Source organism: Halyomorpha halys, unplaced genomic scaffold (assembly GCF_000696795.3).
Source record: "Halyomorpha halys isolate HHAL.00 unplaced genomic scaffold, Hhal_1.1 Scaffold1330.1, whole genome shotgun sequence".
NCBI classification, from domain to species: Eukaryota; Metazoa; Arthropoda; class Insecta; order Hemiptera; family Pentatomidae; genus Halyomorpha; species Halyomorpha halys.
This window is the reverse complement of record NW_027108305.1, coordinates 303-18,193: the sequence shown is the minus strand read 5'-3', so window position 1 is coordinate 18,193 and position 17,891 is coordinate 303. Positions and strand designations below refer to the sequence as shown.

The 17,891-nt window shown below is 29.9% G+C and overlaps 2 protein-coding genes across 9 annotated transcripts in view; one reads left to right on the top strand and one right to left on the bottom strand.

Annotated features, from left to right (window-relative positions):
• Nucleotides 1-4,015, top strand: part of Fas1 (fasciclin 1) — a 205,414-nt gene extending 201,399 nt beyond the window's left edge. For all 8 annotated transcript variants that reach the window (XM_067046650.1, XM_067046648.1, XM_067046653.1 and 5 more), the window contains one exon: nucleotides 929-4,015. In XM_067046650.1, coding sequence (XP_066902751.1) covers nucleotides 929-1,119 — 191 coding nt within the window. In that variant the 3' untranslated portion in view covers nucleotides 1,120-4,015. The remainder of the gene's footprint in view (nucleotides 1-928) is intronic.
• Nucleotides 4,016-5,167: 1,152 nt separating this feature from the next.
• LOC106689332 (uncharacterized) lies at nucleotides 5,168-17,691 on the bottom strand. Its single transcript, XM_014434252.1, has 5 exons — nucleotides 17,570-17,691; nucleotides 17,257-17,458; nucleotides 13,973-14,118; nucleotides 10,542-10,670; nucleotides 5,168-5,346 (listed from the first exon to the last, which is right to left on the bottom strand). The coding sequence occupies exons 1-5, from the start codon at nucleotides 17,648-17,650 to the stop codon at nucleotides 5,212-5,214; spliced, it is 693 nt and encodes a 230-aa protein (XP_014289738.1). The 5' UTR covers nucleotides 17,651-17,691; the 3' UTR covers nucleotides 5,168-5,211.
• Nucleotides 17,692-17,891: the final 200 nt, after the last annotated feature.

Here is a 17,891-nt window from a genome sequence, read left to right as displayed (position 1 = left end):
AAGTAATTCAGGTTTAGGGGAACACAAAAAAAAATTATATTTGGCTTTAACTTTAATAAAAATAAAAAGTTAAGGTTAAAAATAGTTAAAATTAAGCTGTGAAGTGGAATCTAATGATCCACAAAATTCTCTTTTTTTTTTATTTATTCAATTAAAAATGAACCCAAGTCCTTAGCCTTGTATTAACTCATTATTGATAGTTTTCATACCATAAGATTTTTAAAAATAATAATTAATGATGAAATCGATGAACAGATTTTATCATTTTGTTTTTTCAACATTATCATAATCTGACCAAAATATTTAATAACGCATAACTGAATGGATAATTTACTCAACATCTTGTTCCTCAATATATATAAAAAAAAGTGAATGCAGATAAAACCAAAAATATTTATGCCACTGGAAAATGATAACAATGGAGATTAGATGAGATCCCTAAGGTAAATGATCCATTCACAGAATATGTTAAAATAACAACTCTGTGTGGTTGTTATTAATTGTTAAATTAACAACTCAGTGTGGTTGTTATTAATTGTTAAATTAACAACTCTGTGTGGTTGTTATTAATTGTTAAATTAACTACTCTGTGTTGTTGTTATTTTCCATTTTCATCATTTCCTGACTACATATAGATTATATTAAAAATGTATTAGTATCATTTAGGCAGTTTTTATAGAATGTAACTGGTTTTCCTAAACATTTCACCAGTAATATGTAGTTACAAAAAATTGTATTCTTATTTATATTTTTATTTTTTACGATTGTGGGTTATACGATGAGATTCTAAAAATATTTATTTAATAATTTTGATTGTTAATTAATAATTTAAAGATGAATCACACTATAAAACGATGCAACAAAAATAAAGTTGCTGGTAATAAATTTAATATTAAAGTAAATGATGTAACTTTTTGTCATTTTCCAGGTTTTTACATCGAATGGAATAATGATTGGATTCACGTGTTCCGTCCAGATGTTGAATGTACCAACGGAGTGATTCATGTGATCGACAAGGTTCTCCTAAAGGACAGTGACATTTACGTAACCGGTTCCGGTTACCACCTACACCCGACCTTTGGTTTCGTGTTCTGTCTTCTCCTTAGCCGCTATTTGTAGGCATTAGCATCATAAGATTTGTAATAAGAGTTTCTGTCTTTGTGTGTTATTTTGACCGAATTCGCATGCAACGCTTTTCCTGGAATGGGCAGTGGGATGCTTAAAACGTAGAAAAAGAAGAGCACACAACTGTCAACAAGTAAGGAAAAGTACGCAAATTGTATAATGTATCATCCCTAATCTACTACGAAAGTGAAAAAGTAGAGACCCTTTTCTCAATAATTAAAACAAACGCAGGCTTAAATATATTGACCATTGGTTCAAGACTGACTGATTTGAAAACATTATGGGTCTCTTTCCTCGAATTTTCTTTTTCACTTTCTACTTTTATTGGCTGTTTTATTTATTATTTGTTTAAAAAAAAATTAAAAATCTAAATAGCAAATTTAAAACTTTAGAATTTGGTAAAACGCGCATAAGGAATTATTTGCTTCCAAGATGAATAAGCACGAAACTATTTTGATTCAATAATGTAAGGAAAAAAAATAGCATTGTTAACCACACAATTTATTATTTTGGATATATACTAAAAGGAAAAATTTAGTGCATTATCAGCCAAAATAGTTTCAATTTTATTTCTGATTTAGAGTATGTTTACTCATATTGGAAGTTTGGTAAGATTCTAGGGGAGAAGATCTATGAAAACAGTCTAGTCTCTTTTTTTTATTATTATTAAATTTTAATAAAATGTATGTGTTTGTATAATTCATTGTATTTTATTTCATTTTTGTGTTTACACATTGTATTTCAGATTCGGAATTGCACAATTGTTATTTATTAAAAGTAGAAAACTATAATTTTAAGATAGACAAAATTAGTTATTGACTTATGCTGGTAGATTGTATTTCTTTTTATATGATTTTTTTTTTTAATTATTATTTGTCTTTAAGCAATGAAAGCTCAGAAATTAATTTACATTGAGATTAAATAAATATTTATTGTTTACTTTCTTTTTGAGGTTTCTAGAGTGTTTCACATGTTCTTTTAGTAATTTTAATAATTATATATTATAGAATTTTAAATTTTTAGTTTTAAACAAAAATTTAAATGGAATAAAAAAATTCCATAAATTAATTATAAAATAAAAAGTCCAAATTAAATGTTTAAATGTTATTACATAATCTATGTACATATAATCTGCATCAGTTATGCAGTTGTTGATAATTTTTCTTGTAAATTGAAGTTATTATATGAACGAAAATTCTAAGATTCTATATATTCCATGATATTACAACTTTATTAATAGTATTCAAATATTGTATTTGCACTATTTTTTATCAACCGGTAATTTATTGAATAAAACTACAGAGGATAATATATAAATTATTTTTTATATTGTGTTCCAATTCATGTACAATATAGATATATTACTTCATATAAAGCATTTATCGTGTTGAGAATAACTTGTGTTTATTTAAATGCTAAATATATTCCATTTCTCATTGTCCATTGTTGTTATTTTATTTTTTCTATTAAAGTTATAAATAGTCTTATAGTAAATGTCAGTGTGTAGTCACCTTCTTAACCATTTATTAAATTTAAAAAAATGTTATATATAAATTTGTGAAATCTACTCGTTATTGTATGTTAGCCATAAAAGATATTCATCGTTTAAATTACTCAAATATAATTTAAATGCTGTAAATTTTATAATAAGGTGTAATAAAATAAATTATGATACTGCCAATAATTATAATGCCTGTTCTGAATTTATTGCTATTGTTTTAAGTAACTTATTAAATTGTATTCTCTACTGTTAAAAGTTTAAATAACTTCAAAACAAAATGAAAATGGGGGTTATCTGATTTTATTAAGAAGCTTAATGGTTTAAATAAAAACTATTATTTAAGTAAAATAAACTTCTATTTCAGTTTAAATGGCAGTTTGGTATTGACAATATTTGTAAGCAATGCATGTCTCTCTCTTTAGTATCTATTTTTTCATTATTTACTTCTGTTTTTTATTTAGCTGTAACATAGATATTAGCTGTTCTAAAATGTTTGCATTTCACATTTTATCCACTTTTTACAAATCAAGAGTAATCTTTTGAAAAAAAAATTTAACCGCATTCAAATTACTACTAATTCTATTTCAATTGTAACTATTTTCATTTTGGCTTTAACACATGCCAGTAATTTAAAAGTTTATACACATAAAAATTAAATAATGGACAACATTAATAATTACATTTTATTTTTACTTTTAGTATTATATTAGTATGGAATATTAAGATTTAAGGTCTAAAAGTTAAGTAAATTTATTTTAAAAAATAAATAAATAAACACCTTTATATTTCAGAATTAAATTAACAAAATAAAATTGTGTTAGCGCTGCTATATATATTATAATTATTGGAAGGTGTAAGTCATAAAATGGAAATAGAAATGATTGAAATAAAACATATTATAATTCAAATAGAGAGTTAGGAATTCTTTGGAAAGAGTTATATTTGGTTCATATAGACTCGGAAACACTGTTATAATTATAATTTGTTCTCTGAAATTGTGTTTTACAAACTGGCATTAGTAGAATTCTTTCATAAGTGCGAGTATTGATGGCTTTCATGCGGTAAGTAAATGAGATTATGTACTATGTATTTTCTGAGGGAATGGTAAAAGCTTTGAGTTTTATGTATATTTAGGGAACAATGTACATAACTTTGCAGTAGAAATATAAGCATGGTTTAAAATGAATCTCAAGAGTTGCTGTTTAGATCTGCCTTTAATAATAATTAATAACTTTACTCATTTAAGAAGAAAAAAAAAACAGGAAGAAAAGTGAATTATTCGCAATACCATAAGTTCAATATGCTATTAATGTTGTAAATAAATAAATGTAATATATGTTTTTTTCATTATGCATGGACATAAATGAATAAAAATCTCTTAAACTTTAATCTTGTTTTATTTTTTACATATATCTTCTTTAAAACCTGCATAATTCTTAATATGTAAACTTGATTATATCACAGGTATTTCAGGGTATAAATGTCCCAATTCAAAATATGAATTAAGGATCTCAAAACAAGATAAAAAAATTCTCTATCAAGTGTTTCTTACGGCTTCATTTAAGAAATATTCACATCTTAAGATTTTCATTGTTTTGAATTATTTAGATTATAATAAATTAATTAATATGTGTTCCAACTACTTTCTTAACAAAATTTAAGTATTAACATTCATGTTAAATGTTACTCAACTGATTTCCTTGAGAATTAAGACAGGCTTGGCATCTTTCTTCCACAACATCAGTGGTCATAGGGTACTGAATATATGTTATTATCACGTGCTCCAGATCTGGATTTTTATTTTGCAAATCCAGTCAAGGGACCTTAATTTTTTACAAAGAAATATTATTGAAACTTGCTGAATAGTATCTATCCAGTATAGTTCGGTCACTGTAAGCAAGATGCCGAGCCTGTCTTAATGCTGGAATAACATTTACTATTCATTTATCCAAAACGTGTTGGAACAGATATTAATTAATTCATTAGAACCTTAATAATTCATAACAATGAAAATATTTAGATGTGAACATATCCTAATCGAAGAGTTAACGGGTTTACTTTCATAGATGCTTTTTTTCTTGTGAAAATTAGCATTTACATTAAATGATACTGGCTCAGCATCTATCTTTCACAACAGGAGTGGACAAACAGCATTGGATATGTGTTGTCTCTCAAGTTTCAATTATTCTTTTTCATAAAAAATATAATTTTTAATCCAAAACTAAAAAAATCTAGCAGTTTCAGATCTGAAGATAATGACAATAACACGGATCGAATGACAGAATAGGTTGGTAACATGTAGATAACGAGGCAAACATCACCTTTGATGTGGATTGCCTTAAGAAAAAAAATAATATCCAATTGTTGTGACCACTTGGATATGTGACCATTCTGCAAATTAGTTTTTTTTTTCAGAATATTATTTAATCTTCTTATATGATACTATAATAAATTAATTAGCAAAATCAAAGTATTATCAACCATTTATAAGTTTTAATGAACTGTACATATTTTAAAGTTAATTATGAAAAAACACAGGAGATAAACAAATGATATTTATTTTCCTAGAATATATCAGTTTCAGATTATTTTATGATGCAATGAGGTAATCCAAATTCAATATCAAAACTTATTAACTGTTCAGGATGAGGTAAATAATTATCTTGCACTGCTTTCAACACAGTTATACCTTCCAATAACTTTGAAATCATTTTTAATGCCTGGAACATATGAAATGGTTCAATAATTGTCCTCTAAACAAAATCTTATTTTTAATTAAATATTCATAATACATATTACAACAATATTACTGTCGATAAGGATAGTTCACGTTTTATTGTTTGGCTATCCTTAAGTGAAAAGATAAGAAAATCAGTTATAAACAATATTTTTTCAGAACATTATTCATTTTGTGACAATGGGTTAATTAATATAAGAGCAATGGCACAGGTAATGCATTTATAGTATTCTGAACAAAATAAAAAGTTTTCTTGCTCATCTGATAATTCATAACCATGGAGACGACAAAAAACAAACTACTATTTCACTATTATTTACTTTCTTTGTACCACAAAATGCTAAGGAAGTTGCTACAGAAGGAGTAGGGGATATATTATCTCGCCTAATAATTTGAAAACTTGGAAAGTTGAGAAATTTGAGAAACTACTTCAGACTACAAAAATTGTGGTAAAACATTTTCCAAAGTGGTTATTACTATCAAAATAGCTTATACATGCTATTTTTGAAGGCAATTTTTCACAAAATTATTTTAAAAAGGCAAATATCCAGAAAAGTTGGGAAATTCGGTCAAAATTGCTGGAAGATTATAAATTTTTAACCCCCCTCTCTGTCTTCAATTAGCTGTAGTAACTTCCGAGATTTTATTAATTAAATATTAAAATAAGAATTAAATGAATGTATATTTATGATCTAAAGCTGTTAAGAGCTGTTGTTACTATGACCTTCCATAGTAAAAAATAAGATAGACTGAATTGTTTTTAGATATATATTTTTTATGTTCTTTAGATTGCTCATGCCTGCATCACTGGTTGCTAGGGAGTCAGTGACGATTGTGGCACCAGTGTTTTTGATATTGTGAATTACGTCTTGATTATAAATTGAATGAATTAAGCACCGTTGATTTGCTTTAATAATGGCATATCCAACAAAAAAAGTTTTGGTTTTATTTTAAAATGGACCTGTTCTTAAAGATAATACACAAAACAGTGATTTCTTTCTCTAGTGTGGTCAATGTACAGACTTCCAAAGCTAGTAGGGTTGTCTCTAAGTAAACACAGCCTAAGGTACGATCTATAGAATATGTCAAATACCAAATAAAAATAAAACTTTTTTTTCGGATGAGCAATTATCAAAGCAAAGGATCGATATATTTTTAAGTTTCCAATCAGACTTTAATACTTGAGAGTAACCCTGATGATAATTTGCGTTCCTAGTGGCCGTTATGAGAACTGCTCATAAAGTAAGTCGTTTTTGTTATAAGGTATCATATATATTTTCATAATACCTAAGTTATGGTGATTTATTGAATTTATATTCAGGTATTAAAAAATAAAATTTAATTAAATACGATTCCAAACTTTGTTTATTACTATAAAAAATTGATTTTTAAAAAGGAACTTCACAGATTATAATGGATGCGAAGTTCGAGACCGAATTTTGGGGATTGTCTACATTTTAAGCGAGCGTAGCGGGCAAAAGTCGATAACTGTAATCAAATTTAAGCAGTAAGAAAAATGTATCCATTAAGGGACTTTACCCCTACTTGTCCAGAGGAATGATAGTAAAACTTGACAGATTGTAAGGTCTATACCGAGATTTTAGAAATATTTCATAGATTCTTCTGTGCTGGACAATTCTAAAATTATTAACTTTCCTGAAAAACTCACAAGAATTATTATTAAGAACTATTTTATGAAAAGAAATCCTGTAATAAAACAAATTGAAAAGAGAAAATAAGAAAAAATAACAGCTTTAAAAAGATGTGGTATGTTTTTGTAATGACAGCACTGTTGTTTTACTGTAGTAGGTACTATTATTTTTTTTGTTTTCGTTATAGAGGAAACAGTTTAAATTTAGCTTAAACTAGCATTTATTCTTAAAATTCTTTATTCTAGACCTCTATGGAAAAACCTTGTAACTACTTATAATTGATAATTAATTTTGAAAGATAATGAGAGGCGGAAATAACAGTATTAAAAAAAATTGTCCATATTTTAATTATATAGGTTATCTTAAAAAAGCCTCAAAGGTGTTTGTCGAAAAAAATACATATTCATTTTATCGCAACAACACTCCGAGACATGAAGGATTTTCGTTTTTAATAATAATTTCATCAACTATAGTAAGAGAAATTAGTACCTAAAACCTATTTTTTTTTTTCCCTACCTCCTATTTATTTATATTTATACCAATTACAATTATATACAGCTAAAACCTATATTTCATTATGAACTACTAATTCCAACTAATTTCCACAAAGGCAGTGGGGTTTAAATGTTTTTGTTCGTTATTGGAAATAGAAAATTCTAAACCTGTAAAATGTATAGACATATTATTATTTTTTCCGCTATCTAGAAGTTTTTATTTTTTACAGAAATAATTTTGTCCAGGAACCCCCCCTCCTCTGAACGACTTCAATTTAATTATATTTAAGGTACTGCAAGGTAAGGGTGCTTCCCTCAGATGGCCGAGTAGGAAGCAGAAAAAACAAGCGCCCATTACTTTTGAATCAAAAAGGGTTAATCACCATTTTTAAGCCCGGATCTGAGGCCATTTTCGAAATAGTTATCATTTCTACTTTCCATTAATTCATTTTTACTAACAAAGATTTGAAAATCAGAGAACAACCGTTTTCACGGCTCAAAATCACAGCTCACGTGGGGAGCGGAGAAGAGAATGAGCGAATAGAAGAACAATCCATGATCGTCATTTATCATCCACTATGTACCTCAAATCAACATATTAAGAAGAAATAGGTCCCCTAAATCAAAATCAAATATCACACTAACAAGAATATAACCTTTTGGCTTTCCACCTTACACACCATAAGCCATATTATCTTACTTAATTGCTCACAGAAGAGTAAATTCAGAATAATCTATTTTATGCATAATTTGGTTTCAAGTCAGATAATAATGTGCAAATACAGCCTGGTATCAATTCATAGTAGATTTCATTTTGTAGAAGATTATGTCAAAAGTTTTCAAATGTAAGAATTAATAACAAAATGGCCTTCAAACAGAAGAGCCTAAAATTTTCGATCATTTTCACTTACAATTAGTGCTCAATATCTTTAAAACTAATTGTTAATCCTAATCCTTAAATATCGAGAAATAAACATTTTGTGAATAAATTTAGGCAAATATCTTGGTAACTGCAACAAAAATATTACTTTATAATGCATTTACGTATCTTCAAGTTGAGCTCTAAAAGACATGTACGTCTGATAGTTTCTGATATAGAGTTTTCAAAAAACCAAATTTTCTTTCAACATTTCGTGAATTTAATTTGGACACATATCTCAAAAACTGTCTGACGTTTGCGTACTAAGGTATATATTAGTACTCAAATCAAATAGTACAAGAGCCCAAGAAGAGAAAAAAGGCAGTTATCTCACCCCAATTTTTTATTACTTTAATGAAAACTAGGTATAATTAATAATCAAAATTGATGAGTCTGCCAAGTATAGGTAGATATACATAGATGTGAAATTGCTTAGGCTCTAGCATTTGTTTGTTAGCGATTTTATTTTATTATTTCAGGTTTAGGAAATAGAATTGTGTTGAGGAATTATCTATTTGATTTGATATCTATATATTTGATTTGTATCTAACCATTTTAGTACAAGAGCCAGGAAGAAAAAAAGGCAGTTATCTCACCCCAATTTTTGATTACTTTAATGAAAACTAGGTATAATTACTAATCAAAATTGATGAGTCTGGCAAGGATAGATAGGGAGAATAAAAAATGGCGGCTGTTTCAAAGCGATAAAAAAAATTATTTTTCATTTGGAGCTCTATATCTTAAAAAGTAAACCTTTTATCTTAAAAAGTAAACAAAAGAAAACCTAAGAGAACGTCATTTAAAGAAGAGTAAATTTGCTAAATTATGAACCCTAATAGAGTTATTTACGTTAAATAGTTTTCGAGATATAGCTTTTTAAAAAGCAAAATTTCATAAAAATGTTGTATGGGACGTACAGAAAGATCAGTAGTTAGTGAATTTATTTTGAAAAATTTATATCTCAAAAACCATTTGACGTACAGATGTCTATTAGTACTCAAAGTAAAGCTAGTTTAATGAGCTATAAAGTAGTTTATGATGTTTATCTTCCTAGGAGTAATAGTTTACATGAAATAAATTAATTTATAGTTGTTCGGACAAATTTTCATCTGCCAAATTTATATTCATATGTGAATATCATAAAAACTACAACCCCTACGAAGATAAGTGTCATAAACTACTTTATAGAAAGTTAAATTTCCTTTATTTTGAGTGTTGGCAGACATATGTGTGTCTTATGGATCTAGAGATATATTTTTTCAAAAATCCAACATTTGATACGAACAACTAGAAATAAACATTTTGTGAGTTTATTTTGTCAAATATCATAAAAACTACTACTCCTTCATAGATAAACACAATTAACTATTTTGTAGTAAATTTAACTAGCTTTAATTTGAGCGCTGGCAGACATCTTTACGTACTTATTTTTTTCATGATAGGGAGGACTATTAGTGATATTACAGGAGTTATAAAATACTAAAGTACAAGTTACTATTCTACAAGTCTGTGTAATTGAATTAAGATAAATCTACAAGACTAATAGTATTAGTTTGTACTTTATTATGAAACAGGGCCCTGGTCATTTCTAACATAAAGGAGAAAGAGGTTATAAGATACTGAGCACTGAGAGAAAAATGATTTTTTAAAACCAATTACATAATCTTTTTCTGCATGAAATGTTCTGTAAATTGATACAAAGCGAGATTTATTTTATGATTTTTTAAAATAAAAATTCAAGATGGCGACAGAAAAACCGCATTTTGTAGGCTTAGACATTTCTTGACTTTTAGTAGATCAAAACGATGCGAAGAACGAACAAGAAAAATATTAAAACCCTGTCTTTGAGGGAATTAGTTCCACCTATCATTTATTTTTCCTCTAATATTAATAAAAATGAAATTATAAAAATAATTAATATATGACTATAATTATATTCACTTTGGATATAATTTTATGAAATAAAAATTTTTACAGCAATCATTTATAATCGAACAGCGGTGCTAGTCTAATGAGTTGGTATATTCAAAGCATTAAATCCAGTGTACCAACGTAATGCTCTTTTTAGAATTAAGATATACATTTTTAATAAGTTGTATTAATAAAATATTACTTTCCATGCAGGGCTAGGAACTGAAACACCGTAGCATAAAGAACATCCCTTCCTAATAAAATCCTCAACCGTGCTCGCCATGGTAATGCAGTATATACCTCCAAAGTGTTTGAAAGCGCCATAAATTCTCTTGAAATTAAAAGGTAAATAAAAAAAATTATATTTAAGGCTTACAGTAGACATAAATACTAAATTATACTTGATTGTATCACATTAAATGTTGACTTTGGGTATAATATTAATAAGGAAACAAAATAATGATATAAAATTAAATGAAAGGTTAAACATTCGCTAGAAAAAAGGATGAATAGATTTATTGACAAAATTAAGAAATGGCAAGATGAGCTTTGGAAGTAGCTCATACAGATACAGAAGGGGTATGGGATTTTTAGTTCCTAGTTACAATGGAGAGGTAAACTGTCAGCCCAAGTGAAGCCAAAAAGGCATTTGTAGGGCTCCAAAGGTGTGTTCATACTGAGGTAAACAACGTTTGTGACGTCATAGCATTATAGTCAACAGTTAACCTTGACTTTCAGGTCATATTCTGAAGAAATAGTTACTATATAAACTGGTGACAAAAGAGTTTTACTTTTGACAACTCTAGATCCACCTCTTAAACGAAAATCGTCGAGCTTATATTAATCTTTAAAATAAGTTTTTGCCCAAAAATATTTGTTTACATTTTGAGTTTTATTGAGCGTCCTATTTTATTTAAGCTGTTGTGGTGATATACAGTTGTTTCGACCCTGAAAACTGTTCTTAAGTTAATCCGAACGTGTTTGTCAATAAGCTATTTATTCAGTAATGCATTTTCATTTTTTTCAGTTTCAAAAATTACAATTATTATGCTGATATTAAAAAGTTAAATTTAAACATTTCTTTAAAGAATAGATTTAAAAAATATACATATTATCAATCAATAAAATCAAACTAAAAAAAAAATATATATAATTAAAAACAATCCTTCCCAGCCGGACCCGCCCTACTGAGACTCCCCTGTTTTCCAACCTCCAATCTTTATTACTAGCTAATATATAATATACAAGACATAAGAAGAGAATTGCAAAGTCCGCTGAAGGCGAGTTTACAGAGGTGGCATGATAGCCGGGGGCTTACAGAGAATGGGGAGTGACTATTCCGGCAGTTTTTTTTTTTTTTTTCCTGACCTCCTAGAAAAAATTAAAAATAACAAATTAAATATATACAAATAAGAAAGGATGTATATAAGCTGACAATATGAATCTTGGTTTGCCAGTGTGGCATTATAAGATAAGCTGCCGGGTCCGCTGAAGGCGGGTCATCTACGATGGCATGAGTCTGCCTTGAGCGTCCTAGGAATAGGGAGGGGCTATTCCGGCTGGCGAAAATTCAAATTTAGTTCGACATAATCACTCACATGATCATTAGGCCACGCCCTCTTTTAAGTCACCGCCACCAGTGGCTGAGTGTGCCCGGACGTTATTTTATTTTGTTTACCCCCCACCAACCATCGAAGGTAACGACTTCTTGTATTATAACCTCCGTACGCCATTTTGGAGATAAATAGATCTGTTACTAAGAAGGATTTTTTAATCTCTCTTATCTTTTAATAATTTCGACTTTGACCCTTATTTCCTCTGTTTTTAATATTTTCGTGTAAATAATGTGAATAATTTGAACTGATCAAACCTAAAATATAAACACTGATATGTAGACCTTTATCTTGTAATCCCTTAGATGAATGTAAACAAGGTACTCTGAACTTTTTTAATCCCTACAACATAAACAAACAGAGATAAATAGATTTGTTACTATGGAGGGTCACGCGATCCTCTTCTTTTCCTTCACCGCTACGCTGGTGGTCCCTACGACAGTCCTATATCACTTTTGAAATAATTCCTTAAAGCGGGAAGAGGAGACTAAGATAGTTAAATCAAGCAATATTTAAAAAGCTCCTGAAATTGGAAAACGGCGTGAAGTACATGTTCAAAGTCTTCAGTCTTTCATCTGTTAAATATTTTTAAAATTAACGGTATTTACTTAATTAAATAATTAAATAAAATACCTTGGATTGACGCTGGACGAACGACTTACATAGACTTCCCACACCAAAATAACAAAACAAAAGCTAAACTTCCGACTTAAATTATTATTTCATCTTTTAAATATACAATCAAAATTACCACTTTCGAAAAAAGTAAAAATTTATTAAATTAATTTCCGGACCAATTTGGACTTATGGTGCACAAATTTACGGATATGACAAACAAACTAACTTGCTGAAACTGCAACAATGTCAATCAAAATTACTAATACTGATCAGTAGCGCTCCTCCCTACATCAGTCACAAGAACTTACATAAAGAATTACAACTCCCTACGTACAAAGAACCATTAAATCATTATATAAACGGTTTCACGATACACTTCTAATGCACACCAACCCCCTAGTTCAAGGACTATCAACACGAGACTTATAGGATACAAGACGAAGTTTGCAAAGGAGCTGGAAAAGGGACCTCCTAAATTTATTTTCGAATTTCAGTTTCAATGTTGAGGTTGCATCAGATGGTCCTAACCTTCATGACATTGTTTTTTTTACTTAACATCTCATTCGCTGGTTGTAAAATATTATTTACCATTGTGAATAAAATAAATAAACAACATTAACCATTATGTTTGAATCAATTATTTATTTATTAAGAAATTCATTTTTCATTATATGTTCTGAGAAAATACTGATTGAAAAATTGACCAAGTTAACGAAAATTTAGTTTATCAAATTTTCTATTCATTCTCTACTTTTTGGAACAGTAAATATATTTTGAGACCCTTGCAATTCGCATTGAAATGTGTCAGTTTGAATGGAACAGAAACATAAAAACGAACTTTTCAATAATGAGAAAGGATTTTCAGGATGAGGTTGATTTTCATTGTAGATGGACAAAATTATTGATAATAGTTTAATTGCAACTTTTATACAGGTCTAATTTGTTTTACAAACAATTACATTAATATGGGAAATACCTATTTACTTCAACGTAAATCAGCCCTTCAGGGGCGTGGCCAATCCCACTTGAGCCTCACTTTTACTTAGAAGAAGAGTAGGGTTGCCACGCGCCTCGTTGGATTCGAAATCCATATCCACAAAGAGAAACAAAGAAAGCAGAAGATTAAGCTGACATTCGATTTTGTTGACAAAATAAAATATTGCGGAACCACGTAAGTTTAAAACGTTTTGATTTTTTGTAAATTTTCGCATAATAATTTATTAATTAAGTATAATATCTATAATCAGCACAATTTTTGTTTTAAATAAAACAAACTTCAGTATGATAAAAAAAGTTTTATTTATTTTTTGTTTATACGTTTTGGTTTCTCTTGAGTCACCGATCAAAGTAACATAATTTGAATATTAGTAGAAAAAAAAATTAAAATAAGATGGATACTTACCGTTTCGTAAATCAAGTCACTGCTGTAAAATATTCGTCCTTGATTTACGTTAAACTTGTTAAGTTCGGTTAGAAGTGTTGGGAAGGTGGTTACTGTTGGCCCTTCTATGTACATGAGTATTGTATTTAAACAGTCTATACAGAAACCTGAATATAATGGGCCAGACCAATAAATCTTTCAATTAAACTGGTAATATTCAGATTGTAATAATTAGAAAATATTAAGTTTGTCTAATCCTATAATTACATTAATTTTTTTAGAAAAGTTTATTGAACCCTAAACATTGCCTTTATGAGGATGATGGTTCTCTTCCATGTTCATTAGCTGAGGAAACTCGATGAGGATGTGAATCCATACATCTCCCCTAAAGACGATGGTGCATCCTCCCCTCCTAAAAAAATGTTACCCTTCACATTTTATAATAATAAAAAAAACGGATGGATTTTTCCATTTATGTAGAACAGGTTTCGGTGGGTGTCTCAAATGTAGGTGTCTCAAATGCACCACTCCCTGATAGGACTTGTAAAGCAAATCATAACTTATCCTACGTCATCCCTTTTTTCTCAGTCCAGCTATGTTCCTCAAGGTATTCCCCTAGGTCCCATTCTCTATACGATTTATACAGCTGATATCCCAACCCATCCTAACAACATACGCTGATGACATGTGTGTAATGTCTTTAAATAATGACCCTACTATGATGTCACAACTGAAGAATCAAAATAAATTCTGACAAATCCCTTAGGATCATTTTTACTCTCTGACATAAACATCCAATCTCCTGTTGATCCTGTCCAATGACCCCCTTCCTGGTTATTTCTGACATACTATATTAGTCAACGCCACAGGCCAGATTCGAACCGGCGCCGCCCGTAATCTCAGATTGGTAAGACCTGCGCCTAACCACCTGATCTACGGACGGACCAGGAAAATTTCCCATTTACTACAAAAAACTCACTCTAATAATAAAACTAATTTGGACACACAGAATTGATCTTTGAGTCTCGACCAAACCGTCAAATTTATTCCCAATCCAATCCTTACAATCTCATAGGAATGCAGTCACTTCTCCTAAAAAAATTTGCAAATTGTGCAACTTGGACTAAGCACCCTCCTTTGAGCACCTCTGTCTCCTTCACTAGCTGGGTCCTCAGTGCTTCGTAGGCTGTTACAATAGCTATCATATGTATATAGGTACTATCTGCGGAAACTCCGTACCATTCCCCCTAACGAAGGTTTTGAAATTGAGCCCGAAACTTCGGTACAAATAAAATAAGTTTTACGTATTTATGTATCATCACTGACCACATCCCCGACCATCTTTTCCACGTATAGTTTTATAGATTACTGATTTATTTTTGAGACATGGGGATGAATATAATATTTTTTGGACCTTGGGCTGATTTTTGATTATTTTTTTTTGGCCCGGCGCTGTTATTTTTTGGGCTCGGTGGATGCAATTTTAAGGTCTGGGTTAAATTTGTTTTTGTGACCCGGGTTGGATTTATATTCATAATTATTTTAAAAAATCCGTACCATTACAACCCATGAAGGGTCAGGGGTTTATTAGTTTGTAAGGAAGTACTGTTACTAGACCAACGGTTGTGCAAGGAGGTGATTTGGTCAGAATCACGCTCGACCTCCAGATTATAACCCAATTAAGTGTACCCGATTTAAGAGGCTCGGTGGACCCTAGGAGGGCTCCAGAACCCAATGAAGTTGAATCACGGCTACTGTGTTACAGAAAACAATTTTCTGCCCAGCCGGATTCGAACTCGGGTCCTTGGAGTTAGACGTCACTCCCCATTCATAATAATGATTTATAATTTTAAAATAATTTTTTGTAATAAGGCTGAAGTATGTAGGGCGAAAAATTTAAGGCTCTTTCGGTTAATATAAACACTTTTTGTACTGTTTCTATGACAATTTTTGTACTAGAAGATTTCAATGTTCCTCCTCAAATTTACGTATTTCTAATTATTTTAGTTGCAGGTTTAAAAGTCATTGCTTATTAATTAAAAAAAAATATCAATTCGAATATTGAGGTATTAATAAAAGGAATGTATTTGTGCAAAAAATATCTGATTATAAATTATTAAGAGGTATACATATGACAGTTAAACGTGGAAGTTAACGCGGCAATTAGTCCATTAACATTACTTGTACTATCAAGTTCGTCAAAACTATCGCGACAATAAATAGTGCCATGACTGAAACTATCAAACAGTAACACCATGATAGGAGCTGCGACTTTCCTCGCAATAACTGAAACTGTACGATTGATCACTGTCAAGGTATATAGATGCGATAGTTAACGTTACAGTTGCTTTATTACATCCCTCGAACTATCAACTATCACGTCAGAGCTAATGCGAAAGTACAATCAAAACCGTAACAATCATACAACTAGAGTTATAACGATTTTCCAACAACGGACTTGGTGGCGGGTATTTGTCGGGTGAGTGAATCGGCTGAGGTGCGTACGGACCATGTGGTTAATTCAGTTTAATGAAGCCTAGTTTATGGTATCCCTTATTTCATTATTTTAAGGCATTTTAAATTTCTAGTAATGAAAAAGTCCTGAAAAAGGTTGTGAGACACAACTCTGTGAAGTTTGTATTAAATTGTTGACTATTAGAATGATCTATATAAGAGGATATGATTGGTGAGAGCGGTAAAAATAAAACACAAATAAGTTGAAGTAACTTATTTAATCGTGCCAATGTTTCGGCCAGAATTTCTAGCCTTCATCAGGGCTGAAAAGCTTTAAAACGTTGGCAGTTTAAATAAGTTACTTCAACTTATTTGTGTTATATTTTTACAGCACCCCCCCCCCCAACCATCTGCTCCTCTCATAAGTCATCCACGGTCAACTATATCTCATGATTATTAGAATGATCACTGCTATTTATTTTTGGAATATTTCGTGTAATGATTCGTGATGTTTATTGATCAGGACAGAAAATAAAATCCAACAACTACAAAGATCAATATGTATCCGACTTTCCTAATGGTGTGCCATTTAAATGGAAGACACTTGTATAGTTTCCAACAACAGCTCAGCTCTGTAAGACAAGTATTTTAAAAATCTGTTATGCTCTTGTCGCAAATACGTAATTGCCCCTTACCACCTTATCGTTTATGGACAAAAAATATTGTGCTTTTGTTTCTCATGGTTCTTAGTAACACGGTATTTTATGAAAATATCTCATTTCTTATGTAAAATAAATCTTAGAATTATATTATTTGATGTTTTATGATATTCAATAACGATATAATTCTACCTGTAAAATACATCTCTGAAGAAATCATTTTTGTAGGGTTTTCAGAAACGACATCTTTAGTCCAATAAATGGATTCCTTTGGAAAGAGCAAAAGTGACTTGGAGGGTTCAGCTTGTTCTGTTTTATACATTTTTCGAAACGGAACTAAAGGCAAATCATAATCCTTCATATCTAATGATTCCCTGTTTTGCGTTAATATTTTCTGAAATAAATACAATACTTTTAAATATTTGATGTATGAGATACCAGTAGCAGTGCCCCTTTAAAATTTAATGCCATTCAAATATTTGTTTTTAATAAATAAATAAATTACCTGTAGTATATTTATTGCGAAATCTTTGTCCATTAAAATAACTATCACACGGCTAAATCCCTTCATTATGGATGGATCCATATTAGCAGCTTGCGGTTTTAGTAGGAATCCACATTTTGCAGTTAACTATGAATAAGAATAAAGTTATGTATGTAAAACTTACCAAGAACTTTTTGTTTTACAATATAGTGTAATAATGAATACGTCGAGCTGATGATATTAGGTTTTAGATTGGCCTGGCACTATTCGAAGATGGGAGGCACTCTACATCAGAAGGCTTGGACAATGCGTCTTCATACAGGTTAGGAGATTAATGGACCGG